This window comes from Neovison vison, chromosome 1 (genome assembly GCF_020171115.1).
Source record: "Neovison vison isolate M4711 chromosome 1, ASM_NN_V1, whole genome shotgun sequence".
Lineage (NCBI taxonomy): Eukaryota > Metazoa > Chordata > Mammalia > Carnivora > Mustelidae > Neogale > Neogale vison.
Genome location: NC_058091.1, coordinates 85,993,096 through 86,008,544, shown reverse-complemented (window position 1 = coordinate 86,008,544; position 15,449 = coordinate 85,993,096). Strand labels below are relative to the sequence as shown.

General features: G+C 53.5%; 1 protein-coding gene across 1 annotated transcript in view; it reads left to right on the top strand.

Annotated features, from left to right (window-relative positions):
* Nucleotides 1-643: 643 nt before the first annotated feature.
* Nucleotides 644-15,449, top strand: part of KCNK5 (potassium two pore domain channel subfamily K member 5) — a 37,471-nt gene continuing 22,665 nt past the window's right edge. The window contains exon 1 of the mRNA XM_044250443.1: nt 644-1,063. Within this exon, the coding sequence (XP_044106378.1) occupies nt 878-1,063 (186 nt within the window). The 5' untranslated portion in view covers nt 644-877. The remainder of the gene's footprint in view (nt 1,064-15,449) is intronic.

Below are 15,449 nucleotides of genomic sequence, written 5' to 3'. Positions count from 1 at the left end.
TTAGCTCCTGCTATCCTGATTCTCTACAGCCTCTCCAGCCCCTTTCTAGTCTTCCCGCCCAGCGCCGCTGCCACCTCCAACCCGGCTTACAGGAAGGTATAAAAGAAAGAGACCGAGAGAATCAAACTTTCTTGGCAGAAACGTCGGAGGATGGAAGTTGAATTACAATTAAAATAAGAATAGTACTAACTTCCCGACCCTAGTCAATAGGTACACACTCCTCTTAGTTACTACCACCAGCACAAAACGCCAACGCGAGCCCCGGAGACCCCAACCCTGTGGCACCGCGGGGCCCGCAGCTTCCCCTGGCGGCCGCACCGGGAGCGCACGGAGCACCAAAATGCACTGTGCGCACCTCGTTGGGGGCCTGCGCAGGGCGGGGCCTGCGCGGGGTGGAGGGGGCGGGCGGTGCAGGCGAGGAGGCGGGGCCTGCGGGGGCCCCTCCCCCCACGGGAATCAGGCGCGGGGCGCTGGTTAAAGAGGCGCGCGGAGGCGGGCGCGGCGCACACTGCTCTAGCTCGCGGAGGACGGCCCACGTGTCTCCCCAGAGTCTGGCCTTAATTCCACCCCCTCCCAGCTCCTTTCAGCCCCGCGAGGCAGGGCGCCCCCTTGCCCCCACCTTGGTGTCCGCCCGCCTCCCACCCCCCCCCGCAACCCCGCCTGCGGGAGGAAAGCTTCGTACAGTTACCCGCGCTCGGTGGGCCAATTTGACAGAGCAACTTTGTCCGGGGAGCGGCGCCGGGGGGGTGGAGGAATAGGACACTGCGCATGCGGAGCTCCAAATTCAAACAGCTGTTTGCAGAGGCTGGAGAGCGCGTGGACCAGGAGCCGCTGGGGCTAGGGGAGGCTTTCTCCAGGAGGCAGCCGCTCAGGAGCCATGGTGGACCGGGGCCCATTGCTCACCTCGGCCATCATCTTCTACCTGGCCATCGGGGCAGCGATCTTCGAGGTGCTCGAGGAGCCGCACTGGAAAGAGGCCAAGAAAAACTACTATACACAGAAACTGCATCTGCTCAAGGAGTTCCCGTGTCTGGGCCAGGAGGGCCTGGACAAGATCTTGCAGGTGAGCCGCCGTCCGTGCCCCTACACACTTAGAGCCGGCCTGAGAGTCCGGAGTGCTGAAGGGCTGTCCTTCACAGCTTTGGATAACCCACAGTCCCCGTGGGTAGTCCTGGGGGTGGCAGGAAAGGATGTCTCGCATGGGTCTGGCTGCTGGGATCTGTCGTTCACCGGTAGACGCCGGAGTGACGAAAGCGCCGAGATTCTTTGGGAACCCGGTTTGTCCCGAGAGAAGTTGAGGTTCACCCCCGAGTGAACCAGACTTCGTGGTGGCTCGGTGTGAGTGTGCGGGTACCTCCCTGCTTGGAAGGGGGCTGGAGGGCGGATAAAGGCATTTATCTTCACTTGGAGACGCTCCCGGAGTTCGGGAGGCGAGCCGGGTGCCACTCCTTCGCATCTCCACCTCCCAGCTCCAGGCCGGTGCCGCGCCCGCGCGGTTTTTCTTCGCAAATGTGAGCCCCGCGGAGTCGGTGGAGGGTCCGCCCCAGCCCCAGCCTGAGCAAAGCCTACCCCCTCAGGAAGTGGGTAGGTGGCTCTGTCCTGCCAGAGCACCCTGGATGGGGGGTGGGGGGCGATGGCTGGAATGCTGGGGACGCGCTCACGCTTCCGGCAGGGCTTATCTCTCGGAGACAGTCCCCCTCCTCCCCCTAGGCTTGGAGTTAAAGTTTGTGAAAGTAGCAGCTTGAACAAAGGAACAAAATGCTGGGGATCGTTTTTTAGGGGGAAGGAGAGGTTGAGCAGAATGGGAGTTGTTGGGGGGTAGTTTCTCCTCCGTGTTGGGATTGAAAGCCTCTTATCTTCTCCTTGTGTTCTATGGATGGCTTTGACCTCACTGGGATAAACTGGAGCTGACAATTCTGGTTGGGACCTTGAGTCTGTTTGGGGACCCAGGGCCCTTTGCTCCAGTTACTCAGAGGTCCTTGGCCTTAACCATCCATCCTCTTGGCCTGCATTAATGGCCTCCCTCCAGTGGAAGGACCAGAGCCTGGATATAAGAGCTGGTGAAGGTTCTAGATTGGGGGGTGGACTAGAGGGAGATTGTCCAAGGTGTTAGATTTCTCTTGGGGCGAAAGATGCCAGAAAGAAGGTTTGATGGAACAAACACTTAATCTGTAGCAGGCCCCCAACGTTTTATGGTTGTTTAGTTGTCTCTCATTTGACCCGGTCTCAAATCTCCCCATATGTGAAATGAGAACGAACCGGTCTTCATCTGTCTTCCCTGCCCTGGACGGCTGGGAAGTTGAACGCTGTGGAGCACCTGAGCAGGTCTTGCCTTGGCCACTTCCTTTTTGTCCTGAAATCAATGGACATTCACACACTTGAGCATATAAGTACTTACCAGCATTTGGGCAAGTACAGACTTGAGCTCCCAGAGGCCAGCAAGAGGGGAGGTTGGGCAGGTTTGGTGTTGGATTTTAGTGGGGAGAGTCTCTGGACCTGTAGCCATCCCCAGAGTGGGGGCCCAGGAGAGGTGAGGTTTGGTGGGGAGCATGGGCTCAGAGGGTAATTGTGTGGTTTCACCCCCCATAGCAGGAGCGCCTTCCAGTGCGTGCCCTGTGTGTGCGCGTTGGGGAGGGGTCACTTTATAATTTCCCTTGAGGAAACAATTTCCCCGGAGAACTAGTTGTTGTTTAGTTTCTTCCAGGGCTTTGTTTAGAGGGGGAAGAGAGCAGGCGCGGGTGATGAAGAATCAAGCTGCCCTCGAAGTGTTTCCCTTTTCGCCACAGCAGGGGAAGGAAGGAAAGAATTCAAGGCTGAATGTGGGAAAATAAACTTCAAAACCCAAGGAGAGGGGAAAGGGGGGCGGTCAGGGTAAGGCAGCCGCGTGCAGCTGGTGGTAGTAGCTTTGGAAGTTAAGCAGCTTTCCTAAGGTGTTCGAGCAAACAAAATGCTTCTTGTTTGGAGGTCCTCTTAAACCCGCCAATGATGGCCCCGCATAAGTGCGCAGGTAATTTTTAGATTTGAGCATCAGGCCAGTCTGATTTAGAGACGATTATGGACAGCCCTGTTCCTCATCCCTGGCCAGAAAACTCTCAAACCTTTTCCAACTGAGCGAGTCTACTCCCATCATAGGAAAAACCCAAGAACTGAAAACTGACCAGGGGAAGCATTTTGCTAGCGTCACTTTTTAGTCTGCAGAAATTGCCTGGCTCTGTTTTCTGTTCTGACTTGAAGCATTGCCTTCAGCCCTAGGAAATTGGCTTAAGGGAAAAAAAAAAAAAACCACGAAGACTCAGTCTCTGAAAACTTAAACTTCTTTCCCATCTGGCCCACCTGAGGTTCTGTGTTTTGTCAGGTTCTGAATCCCCTTTGTAATCCTAAAGAAGTCCCAGGCTAGGAATTCCTGAGGTTGGGGTGGGCTCTTGGGAGGGGTTGTTAGAAAGTGGGGGGGCGGTGCAGTCTGGGCTGGGGTTTTTCTTACCCTGGAAACGGCCTGTACTTTCAAAAGCATGCAAAGGGAGTTAACGCAACACACCGCTCACCTTTCGTTAGATCTTTGGAAATAGACCCCAAGTTTCATGTGCTTCCTCCCTGTACAAGCTGTGGTTGAACTGAGGTGGAGGCCAACTTTCAAACCTCAAACCTCCCCACCCGCACCGGCCTCAGATCACGTGGTCGCCCTCCTTCCTGCCTTCAGAAACACTTTGGAACCTTGCTCCCAAGCCTTGTTCCACCAGCCTCTTCCTAAGTTGCAGCGGTTTCCATAAGGGCAGTTAGCATTGACTGAATGCCTCGTGCACTGGGCGTTGTGGGTAGCATGTGCATTTTATGAGAGAGGGCACAGGCTGGTATTGTCATCTGGCTTGGCCATTTACCCATCAAGCCATTTAACTTTGCCTCTTTTCCCCACCTGCAAAATGAGGGTCCAGTGAGGACCAGATCAAGCAGAAGCGTTAGGCAAGATGCATGCAGGTGTGACTTGGGAGAAAAGACACGCCTCCTGCTGTTGTTAGCATTTATTGGTGACCCAGTGACAAGGCGTTTTACCTGCCTTAGTTACTCCTTACAGCAATCTTACGTATTAAGATAAGGAAACGAAGCTCAGGGAGGTTGAAATGGCCTTGGCGACACCGCAGGAGCACTCCAGAGCCCATTCCTTGTGCACCTTTGCCCTCCTTGGGCATGTGAAGCTGTTGACTGGTTAGTCTGTGAGTGAGCTCTGGGGATTGGTTCAGGTGGACTCTGGCCGGCTGGGGAATTCTATTTTCTCTTTCCGCTAGAACAGGCATTGGCACACAGGCCTCCTGTGTGGGGCCTGGCCAAGCCAGCACCTCCTCTGTGACTGCGGTAAGCCTCAGTCCGCCCCTCCCTTGGCAGCACAAGAAAGCAAAGGGTTGGGGTAAAGGGGAGCAGTGATCCTTCTCCAGCCTTCACCTCCGGTGTGTGGTGATCATAAACAGGAAGGATATGAGAACTCACTGTGCACCAGAGCTTCCAATAAGTACTTTATAGATGTTCTTATTTTAATTTCATCTTGGTGACCACCCCCTTTTATAGAGGGGAACAGTGATATATAACTTGCCCAGGATTATATGGCACAGAGTCAGATTTCACACTGTGCTGTATTCCGAAGTACATGAGAATTAGTCAGCAAGCGTCTACTAAGGGCCCACTGTGTGCCAGGCACTAGGCAAGGCTCTGGGAGTGCAAAGATGGGTTAAGACACCCGCCAGGCTGAAACTCGCTTCTGGGAAGAAGGATGAGTAAACTCCCCAGGATGGGGTAGCTCGAGAGGGCCCCCAGGACCAGCCTGAGGGTTCAGGGAGGGCTCTCTGGAGGCCATGACCTCAAGTAGGGTCTTGAAATTAGGAGGGTTTGAGAGGAAGAAGAAGGGAGGAGAGAGTGGTGCTCCTGCTGTGGCTTCCCAGATTCCCCCATGTCTCCTAGGGGTGTGGTAGGGCTGGCTCCAGACCCTGCCTTCTACTGGATGCCCCATCCCTACCTCTGGGTTTGGCTGGACTTCTCATGTATCTGACCAGTTCCCAGAAGCCTTTCAGATCCTGCTGGCCTCCTTGCCAGCTTCAAACTGCATTATCCTAATTGGAAGTTTTCCATGTGTGCCAGACCCCTCTCCTTTTATTTCCTAGAACCTTCTTAACATACCTGTTACCATCTGTACCAGTCGAGCGGATTCCAATTTTAAAGGTCTGACCTCAAGTCACTAACACCAGTCCTCCCAAAATTTGAAAATATAACCAGGGATTATGTGCTAAAGTTATATCTGCCCAAAATGCTGAGAATGGGGCACCTTAATTGAATTTTTTTGAGAATTGAGGGTTAACATGAAAACCTCTTTTGTTTCAAGCCTTGTTGGAAGTGGTAAAGCACACTGGTCTGCTTAACTGCCTTTGTAAGTAAAGGGAACACAATAGATCTTTTGATTATCCAAGATCACGGAGGCCTCCACGTCAGTAGTGTGAACTTGGGTCCTCCCTGTCTAGAACTGGAGAAGTGGAAAGTAGAGAAGTCGGGTTTTTGAGAGGAATAATTGGAAGAAGGAGGTCCCCTCCTCATGGCTTGTCTGTTGATGTTCCTCTCTCAAAGTTGAGGGCCGCCAAAAAAAAAAAAACGAGTTCTTTAATCAATAAATCTGCCTCCGTTAACTGCTCTAGAGTTTCAACAGTTAAAGTGAATTTTTATTGCATCGTTTGGAGAGTTTTACTAGAACCCTTAGGATGATTACAGATGGCATGGTATTAGAGACTTCTCAGACGGTGGGAATTAGCAAGTGTTGAAAGATTCTAGTGGAGGTGGGGGGAGTCCTATAGGAGGGGGTGCAAGGGAGGTGAGGACTGTTGCATCTAAGTATTTTCCTGGGATTTTGCCCTATTTATAGTTTGGCGTTTAAAAGAAACAATCCTCCAGTTTTGGATGCTGTGCTTGGCTGGCTCTGACCTCAGGCCAAGGGCTTTCATCTTGAACTTGGCTGTTTGCTGTCAGATTGGGCTCAGCCTCTGAATTCTATGTGTGGTGGGGGTGGGGGTGGGGAGCAGGGAAGTATAAGGCTTTGGGGAACAGAGGAGCCGTACTCCTGAGACAGAATGCCCAAGAGAGTCTTTCTACAAATTGGATTGCTAGATCCGACCAGTGCTGAAGAACTACATGGCCAGAACTGGGTGATACAGAGAGGCCAAGTGTGCTGGATACTAGAAGAAACCAAGTGAAATAGGTTTGCCTGTTGGAGAGTGGAGCAAGTCAAGGCGAGGGTCCTTGGAGATTTCAGTGAGAGTTCTCCGGGACTCTCTGAATAGGACAGAGGAGGCCTGAGCTGTCCACCCTCCCCGGGGATGGGTTGACACGCTGCCCTCCAAGTCCCACTCGCCCCACCAACCGTGGGGCCCTTGCTTTTGCTGCAAGAGTCCCATCCTTGCCGGGTGTCATGGTTATGGGCTGGCCTCAGAAGGCAGGCCACAATAGCACCCTCATTGCTTGCCTTGACCTGTGCTGGGCGCATAGTCAGTCCTCACTAAATGTTAGTTCCACTGCCCCTGCTACTATCCCTAGACACCCTTGCACTGGGAGGGGGCTGCCCACACAAGTCTGGCTCATACAGGATCAGGAGGACCTTCCTGAAGCAGAAAAAATGTCAACCATTTTTTTTTTTAATTGCAGTAAAAAACACATAACAGAGTTTACCATCATATCCATTTTTTTCCCCATCTTAAGCACTTTTAAGAGTACGTTTCCTTCATGTTAGGTATACTCATGCTGTGGTGAGACAGATCTCCAGAAGTTTTTCATCTTGCAAACCAGATTCTACCTCCATTAAACAGCTCCCATTTCCCCTTTCCACCAGTCCCTGCTAATGAGCAATTTATGTTCCGTTCCTGTGAGTCTGGCTACTTTAAATACCTTTCAAGTGGAATCATAGAGTATTTGTCTCTTTGAGAAAAATGGTGCAACCATTATGGAAAACAGTGCTGAGGTTCCTCAGGAAATTAGAAGTGGAACCGTATGATCCAGAGTCCCTCTTCTGGGTGTGCATCAGTGAGATTTTTAAGTTGCTGAACAAATAAGGTGGGGGGGGGCTGGGGGGTAATAGATCTTTCGTGCCCACAGCTCTCAGGGAGGAGGAAAACTGCCTGATGATCCTGGGCAGCAGCCACAGGGCTGGAGGGTGAGGGTCAGATGATGAAGCCCTCTGAGTTTAGCCAAGGAATTTGAACTGACCAAATTTTTGTAATTTTCAAATAAGGGAGTGAACAGCATTTCAGAAAGTTCCCTCTTCCTTCACCGGCTTTGCAACTTTAAAGAAGTGGAGTATTTGACTCGAAAACAGCATTTCTGTGGGCTGATCCCTTCACCCCATGGGTGTTCTGATAAGGATGCTTCTTCCCTTCCTCCTTCTGATGTGATGGAGTGTGGGTTTTTCCACCAAAGCCCACAGAACCCTCAGCAACCCCCCCAAACCCAACTTTCAGTTAGGGCACCTTCTCCTTTTACCATGAGCCCCTTGGACAATCAGGTCTGGGTCCCTGCCACAGCGCCCCCCGCCCCATTTGACCAAATTATGCCTTAGTTGTCCCTTTATGCAAAAGTGCGTTTGGTGTAGTCCAGCCCTGTACAGCTGCCTGGGGCCTCTGGGTTTTTGGTGAGGGGTTCATCTGGTCCCTAAATATCAGAGATCGGGGCAAAAGAAAGAGTGGGCTCACAGAAGGGCCTCCCTGCTAGCCAGCATTTTAGTGTGTGCTGAAGCCTCAGAAACCAGGCAGGGGCCTTAGCCCTCGGGAGTTCAGCCTCACTAGGGAGAGAAATGGTCACAGTGGTGGAATGAAGGGAAATGCGGTCCTGGTGCTGAGTGATGGGTTGCAGATGGTAGAGGCCAGAGAGATGGACGAGGGTCACAGGGCCTCAGAGGATTCGGTTCCTGTTTCCTGAGGCCTGTAGGACCCCTTGGCTGGCAGGGGATCTGGGTCTGACCCACACATAACCCCTGCCCTCAGGGAGCCCCCAGTCTAGAGGAAGAAAAGTAAAAGGACCTATCACCGTGTTGATACTGGTAAGTGTACCCGGAGGTTCTGAGTGTCAGTCATTGAGAGATGAACCTCCACTCTCAAATTGAAAGAAGCAGATCTAAGGCACGCTGGAAAGATAGTGGTGTAGCTAGCAGCGCCTGGGAGCGTGCTGCCGAATTCTTACTGCATGCCAGCCTTGGGCTGGTTCTCTGACTGTGTCTCCTTAAGAGTCCAGTGTGGGAAATGTTACTGCTGTGCCCATTTTCTAGGGAAATGGAGGCCAGGGGATTTGCCTGGGTCTACATGGCTAACTAGAGGCTGAGATTCACCCTGCCCTGTTGACTTCAGAGCCAGGAGTGGAGAAACAGCCCAGGGGTTGGAGTACAGGGGTTGGGGTAGGAGTGGTGTGAGCGCTTGCTTAGCCATAGGCTGTGGGGACTCTTGGGTGCCTCACCTCATGAATCCATGCACAGCCCTCTGCTGGAATGGCTCTAACCAGCACTGCATCCTGGGAAGAGCCACAGAATGGACCACACAGGTTCATCCTAGAGGCTCTACGTCTAGGAAGTAAGAATGAGGATTTGAACCTGGAGTCCACACTGTGGACCTTTCTGTTCTGTGTAGGGTGGAAAAGTAGAAAAAAAAAAAAAAAACAAGGAGCAGAGGCTTGGAGGCAGTAAAGGGTCAGGTTTGCATGGTGTCTTCAATGCCTCAGCTATCAGGATGTTTACCAAGCTGCGTGACCTTGAGCAGGTCAGCCTCCTCATCTGTGAAATGGGACGGTAGTACAGTATCTCCCTCATGTCCACAGAGTCCGTGGAAACATACTAGGCAGAGTGCCTGGCGCATGCAGCTGGTGACTTGCTGCCTGTTAGCTGCCGACCCTGTGCCCCATCTCTCTGGCGGGGGGGAGGGCTGTTTCTGATGGCTGTTTCAGGCCCCACCGCGGACTGAGCTTTGGATCTGGAGATGGAGATACAGATGGTAAAGTGCACCAGATTCCTCCTAGTGGAGTTCCCCACCATTTCCTATTTCTTTCAAGTTCACCCACAGCCCTCCCCTCAAAAGAATTAATGGTCCACATCTAAACATATAGCAGGTTGGCCCCCTCTTCCTGTCCAGCAGGGCCCAGGCTCGTCCCAGGTCCCCATCAAACTCTTCCTATTCTGGAGGATTCCAGGTGCAGATGGCCTCACGTGGTGGGTAATCACAAAGGATCCCGGGTCAGAATTATACCCTCATAGGGGGCAGTCACACCCACCCACTTCCCCTTTCAGAGGGCCTTTGGTAGACAGGTCCCTTTGATTGCCTTTGAAATGTGCATTCTATTTTTCTATTTTTCCTCTTTTCCATCTAAATATTTGGGTTTCCTGCCGAAATATTTAGGCAGGATTGTGTACTGTGGCTGTTGTCACCTCCCATGGCCCAGTGTAATCTGGCTGCAGCTGCTTAGCTAGGCTCTTCCTGGGAGGGAGAAGCTTTCTCTCCCCCCCCCCCCCAGGGGGCCCCAGGAGAAAAGTCTAGCAGGGTGCTTGATGGCCAGGCCAGTACCACGTTCAAAGTCCCTCCCTTTGTCTGTGCTTACTGCTGGGGCTGACAGACTCAGACCTGAACCACTGTGTAGGAAATAGTGGATTCTACCCTGATTCCAGTTCTGCCTGTGGTGCTGGTTTGTGCCGAGCTCTGGACTCCCATTTCCCTCAAAGTAAATTCATCCATGCACTCAAGAACGCTCATAGTGCCTATTAAATTAGGTCCAGCTAGACCGTAGGAGCCCTGCCTGGGCAGGGACATGTCTCCCCTCCCTCAGCCCAGGTCTACAGACACGTGCAAGAAGCCTGTGGATGTAATTGCCCACTGCTGTGCTCACAATGTCTTTTGGGCCCCAGGTGCCCAGTGGTGTGCCTGGCTCTGAGGGGGATGCTGAGAGCCTTGTGGGCCTTCCATTTCCATGTCCAGTCAGGACGGGCTGGGCCTCTTGAAGATCAAGGCTCTTGTCTAGGTGCATTGAGCCAGGCCCAGACTCTGGCCCGTGGCCTCATAGGCTGGGAATTGTGGAAAGGAGGAGGGGAGGGGAATGCCATTATCAAATGTGCTCCCACTTTCCGCTTCAAGCCTCACGAGCCGGGGCCACGTTTCCTAGTGATTAAGGACAGGCTTTTCAAGTCACAGCACCTTTGCAAGCTGTGCAACCCTGAGCACCCTATTCCATTGGAAAGTGGGAACAGTGTTACCCATCTTGGTGGGTGGAGATCACAGGAGATGGTAGGAGAAAATGTGCGTGGAGGTCACTTGCTGTGGCCCTGCTGTCAGCTCCAAGTTAGCCTTTAAATTCAGTTTATTGCTGTCTCTTCCCTCTTCGAGGAACTTGTAACAGCTCCCCCTCTCTGGGTCTTTATCTCTGGGAACTCCCTTCCCTGCTTCCTCTCCCCATCCCATATTTCATAAACTTCTGCTAAACTTGTTTCTCCTGGGATTAACAAGGCCAATCTGTCCAGCCCCTGCTCCCTCCACCAAGTTCCCCCCCTCCTACTTGGGGCCAGCCGGCCAGGCTCACCGTGGTCTGCTTTCAAGGAACTTGAGGCAGAGCAAATAGCCATCCAGTGCTTTCTTCAGCAGATATTTACTAAGCACATACTATGTGCCCAAACCTGTTTGAAACCTGCTGCAAAGAGAATGAGCCCCATCCCTGCCTTTTGGGGAATGCCTTCAGACCAAGGACTGCAGAAACCCAAGAAGGCAAGTGGACCTGCTGGGGGAGGCAAGAAACACCCCTGCCCCTCCCTCGTGGAGACAGGTCGAGGCCTTCAGAGCCTGCTGAGGAACAGGAGCAAAGGCCGAGCTGTTCTTCGGGGAGAGGGGCATGTCTTGACCTGATCACTCTGGCCCGGCTGGAGCCTGCCTTGGGTTTTTTCTCCCTCAGGGCCCCAGTCACGGGGAGCCTTGCACAGTGGACTGAGGGTGTTGGCCCCAGGGAACAGAGCAGGAGTGTTGCACATTGTTGCCTGAAGTACCTGGAGGACCCCAAGAAGCTCGCGGATACACAGGCTTCCTGCCCTTCCCAGATTCCCACCCTGGGCCTTGCCATGGGTCTGTGCAGACCCCTTCATCCAAGGTGCCTTCCTGTGACCTCTCTGGGCCTGACAGAGGTGTGGCAGTGAAACACCATCCCATTTGCTAGGTAGGAAAACTGAGGCCTGGTGAGGAGCTGGGTGGGGACAGATGGTAGAACTAAGTTCTACCGGTAAACCGGCTCTGCTTGCCCAGGTCCAGAGTATTTTTCTACCAAGCCATTTGTCACCCTGTCTCAAATCCCCTTTTAAATGGCCTTTAAACCAAAACCATGGTGGTGTTTTGGGGTGCCAAGCACTGATTCTCTGGAGACTAACCAGGCCTGCCTGATTTCCTACCCTGCCCAGCACACGCCTTCCTGGCACCTCAAGTGGCAGCTTCCCCACCCTAACTAGTGAGTTTTTATGGGACGAGAGGCAGGAGTTGAGATGGAAGCAACTATAAGCTCTGTAAGGAGGATGGTTTTTTTAGGGCTGTCCAGAGCCTGGAGCAGAAAGGATCGGAGGCCTCCCAGGGAGTCGCCCTATCACAGGACCCTGCACCCCAAGTGTTTACACCCAGGGAGCTGCTGTTAGCTGGTTTCTCCAGAGCCTAGAGCACCCCACTTGGAGGCTGGCAGAGGAGGCTGATGGGGGAGGAGGGTCAAGCTCTGGGCACCTCTCCTGGCAGTGAATCATAAATTGGGAGGCTGAAGGAAGCTTAGTGGTTACCTAACCGGCCTCCCGGGATAGCCCTGGAGCCAAGGCCCAGTCCTTAGGAGGTTATGTAACTTTCCCCAGGTTACTGTGCTCACCAGGGGCGGGGAAGGAGAGTGAAGCAGTAATTAGAGCTAAGTGGGGCAATTAGGGAAGTCATCTTGGAAGCAAGGTCCCCGAGAGTTAGGTTGAAAGGTGACCACCACACCTCCTAATGGCTGTCCTGGCCAGTGTCACAGCTGTCAGGGGTCTTCATAGACTCAGATCGTGACCCCCAACCCAGAAAACCCTCGGTGGCTTCTCGGTCAGACCAAGCTAACATTCTTGCTGTGGCCTCTGTCATTTGGACTCAACTATCGGCCTCTTTCTGGACCCGTCCCTTTGATCCCAGTTGACCTCCATATAGACAGAAGGCCATCTCATGAGGGAGGAGAGGCGTTTTAAGACGTTGTAGAAGCATCGCAAGTTTTCAGTTCTTACCAAGAACTCGAGGTCTGTATCCGCTAGTAACGCAAGTCACTGCAGGGAAGGGTGGCTGCGGGGGCAGGACCATAGTCACGGTGTAACCGTAACCAGAAGGAACGGTGGCTCTTGGTGATGGAAAGGGAGCCACAGGCTGGGCGAGGGCCATCACCACTTGCGTCAGCCCTCCTTCCACAGCAATGACAAGATAAGTGCTGTGGGGAACCTCATTTTGCAGTTAAGGCATCTGAAGCAGAGAGATTAAATGACATAACCAAGGTCACACAGCTAGTTAGTGGCCTGAACCCAGGCCTTTGTGTCCAGAGCCAGAGCTCTGCAGAGGCGCCCCGTCATTTAGACTGGGGAGTCCTAAATTGGCGCCAGTCCTACCCATCTTGCTAGGCTACCAGCCACTCCTTGGGGCTGCACTTTCTCCTTGGGACCCATTGGCTCCTAGCACCCCAAAAGCATTCCAGGCCTGCTTGCTGGCCTTTGCTGAGCACTGTATTCTACAGCCTTGTGGGTTCTGACACCACTGTTTCCCCGACCACATTGACCATACATAGGTTTATTTGCCATTTTCAGCGTGAAAAGGTTTAAAGCAGGAAATCTTGGGTCCTGTAAGTAGAGGCCAGAGTTCAGGGTCAGGACTATCAATTCCTTTCCTGCTCTCAGCCCCTTTCCTCCAGCATCCTTACAAAGCCAACAGGCGCTGACCCTTCACTTAGAATTTGTGGGCCAGGGGACCCAGCAACCGAGCCTTCAGAAAAGCATCAGGGAGCTGGAGGGGGAATGTAACTGCTTGTCAGTGGTGGGGTTTCCATCTGAGTCCCCATATTACCTGCTCCCTCCTCAGCAGCTAAACCTGTACTTGTGACCTGTGCCCACATTTGGCTTCCCCAGGGCAAAGCCCCAGCAGGACTCCGGTCCCCACCTTGGGAGGGAATAGTTTTAGTCTTGCCATTTCTCCTGGAGTAGAAGTGCCACCTGCCCGTGTGGCTGATGACAGGGATCAGTGATCCTGCAGTAGGCTGAGGACCCCAGGGTACGGCCTCGAATGTTGATTTGGGCCTGGGTGTCCGTGGTGACTAGTGCAAGTTCCTTGATCCTCCCACATCCCTGGTGCAGGATGGCACCTGTTCAGACCCTCCAGAGGAGAAAGAACAGCAGCCCCAGGCCTGGCCCATCTGTGCTGTTCAAATAAAGCTCCTGCCTCCCGGATCGTGGAATGCATGCTGACACTGTTAGCTTTGGAAGGATGCCCTTCCCTTCTCAGCATCCCGGCCCCCTGGAGCAGCGGGTGGAAGGGCCGCCTCTCACTGAGGGATAAGTGCTGAGTGGGCTAAGTGGGACAGGCTGATGCAGTAGTGTCTCGTCAGCACCCCTCTGGGGAGCAGGAAAAGGGAGGGTGTCCTGATTATCAGCTTTTCAACACCCCATCTCTCCCATCCCCCAGACGCGACCGCAGCCCAGAGATCTACTTAGGAGCGGCCCCGTGAGCTGGGGACTGGCAAGTCCTGGGGCTTGCTCAGCTGACTTACTGCGCAACTAGACCAGATCACTGCCCCTCTCTGAACCCAGGACCTGGTCACTAAGGCCAGTTAGATACCTCCCGAGCACCTGCTGTATGCCCAGTGCTGGTTTAAGGGTTGTGGAAATCATGGGAAGACTTGGACATCATCCCTGCTTTTTGAGGTTGGGGTGGGACTTTAGATCAAGGATTATTAATTAGTAATGGGCCATGTGGCAGGGGTTTCAGGGGCCCCAAGGGAGAAAAGTCACTGTAGGCTGTGGCTGCCAGGGCAGGCTCCCCATTCTTCTTGGGGCACCACCTCTGCACCCTGGGGCATCAGAGCATGTTGCCTTGGGGGATTCTGCCTTGTCTGCACTCCTCCCCTGCTCTGCAAGGTCCTAACCCTGTGCCCCATTGCATCACAAACGTAGTACCCCGTGAGGGATAATTAGTAAAAAAAAACCACTGTGAACTGGGAGGCTGTGTTTCTTTGTCCTTTAGCTTGTCTTCTCCAGCCTCCAAAGCCTAGAGGCAGGACCCTTGCAGCCCTTTCATCTAGGCCCACCTCCAATCTGGACTTGTCTGCCCAGATGCTGCACCTCCCCACTAGGTGCCGTGGGCCCACCCACAGCCCTGCCATCCTCCTGTGCACGTGCCCTCTTGGGACAACTCAGCTGGTTGCCCAGCAAAGTGTTATCTCCCTGGGCATGGAGCCACATCTCGGCCTGGGGCAGGGCGACGTCAGAGTTGTGGGGGACACTGTCGGGTCCTGTTCTAGAAGGTTCCTCTCTGCACCCAGCCAGCTGAGGCCTCCGAGTTCACAGATCTCTGTTCCGGCATGCCCTGTCTTGTTGGAATCTTCCAGGGCTGAGAGCGGCTTATGGTCAGACCCTCTGGCTTCCGGGCCTGCTCGTTGTTGGGGTCACCGCATACAGGTCTTAGAAAACTCTCCCCTTCCCTGACGCTGGTCTTGTGTGTGTGCACACACAGCCCTCCACACCTCTCCCAGGTCCTGAGGGCGGGGGTGGTCTCCCAGTCCTTCCGCTGATGTTCCCAAAGTGGGCCTGCGCTGGAACCTGGACTTCAGGTTTGGCGAAAACCAGCCTGGGGGTGACGGCGGCCAGGGCGCCCAAGTTCACGTGTGGTTCTGTTCGCACTGAGTCACAGAAACTCGGTGCAGAAACAGAAGGCAGTCAGTGCTGAGTTGGAGGCAGGATGATTGCTGCCTTTTTCTTTCTCTGACTCCCCAGTTTTCTGAAATGCTGTTGAATTGCCTTTAAAACAAAGAAACTGAATTTATATCATTAGCTGCTTCTAGGCTCGCTATTTTTAAACGTGTGAGGAACACCAAGCACAAAGCCAAACCGGGTCTTAAACAGAACACACTCTGAAACCCGGTGTCAGTCCTGGGATTGCTAACAGCATCCTGTCATTATTTTTAAATTTAGCTACCAGAGTGGTGGCTTCCCTAGCAGCAGTGCTGTTGAACACTTGGAGGGGAAGGGTCTCAGAGACCGGGGATGCCCGCTGGGCCTTCAGTCTGCAAACCAAGCTGCTGGAGACTGGACGCCTGTGAGTTGGCAGCCTCCAAGTGGGGCTCCCTGAGAGGTGCCTGGCAGAGCCTGGGGAGCCCCAACGGCTGAGCCCAGTGCTGGGGTCTGCATCCCCTGCAAGGGACTGTGTCTTCCGGAG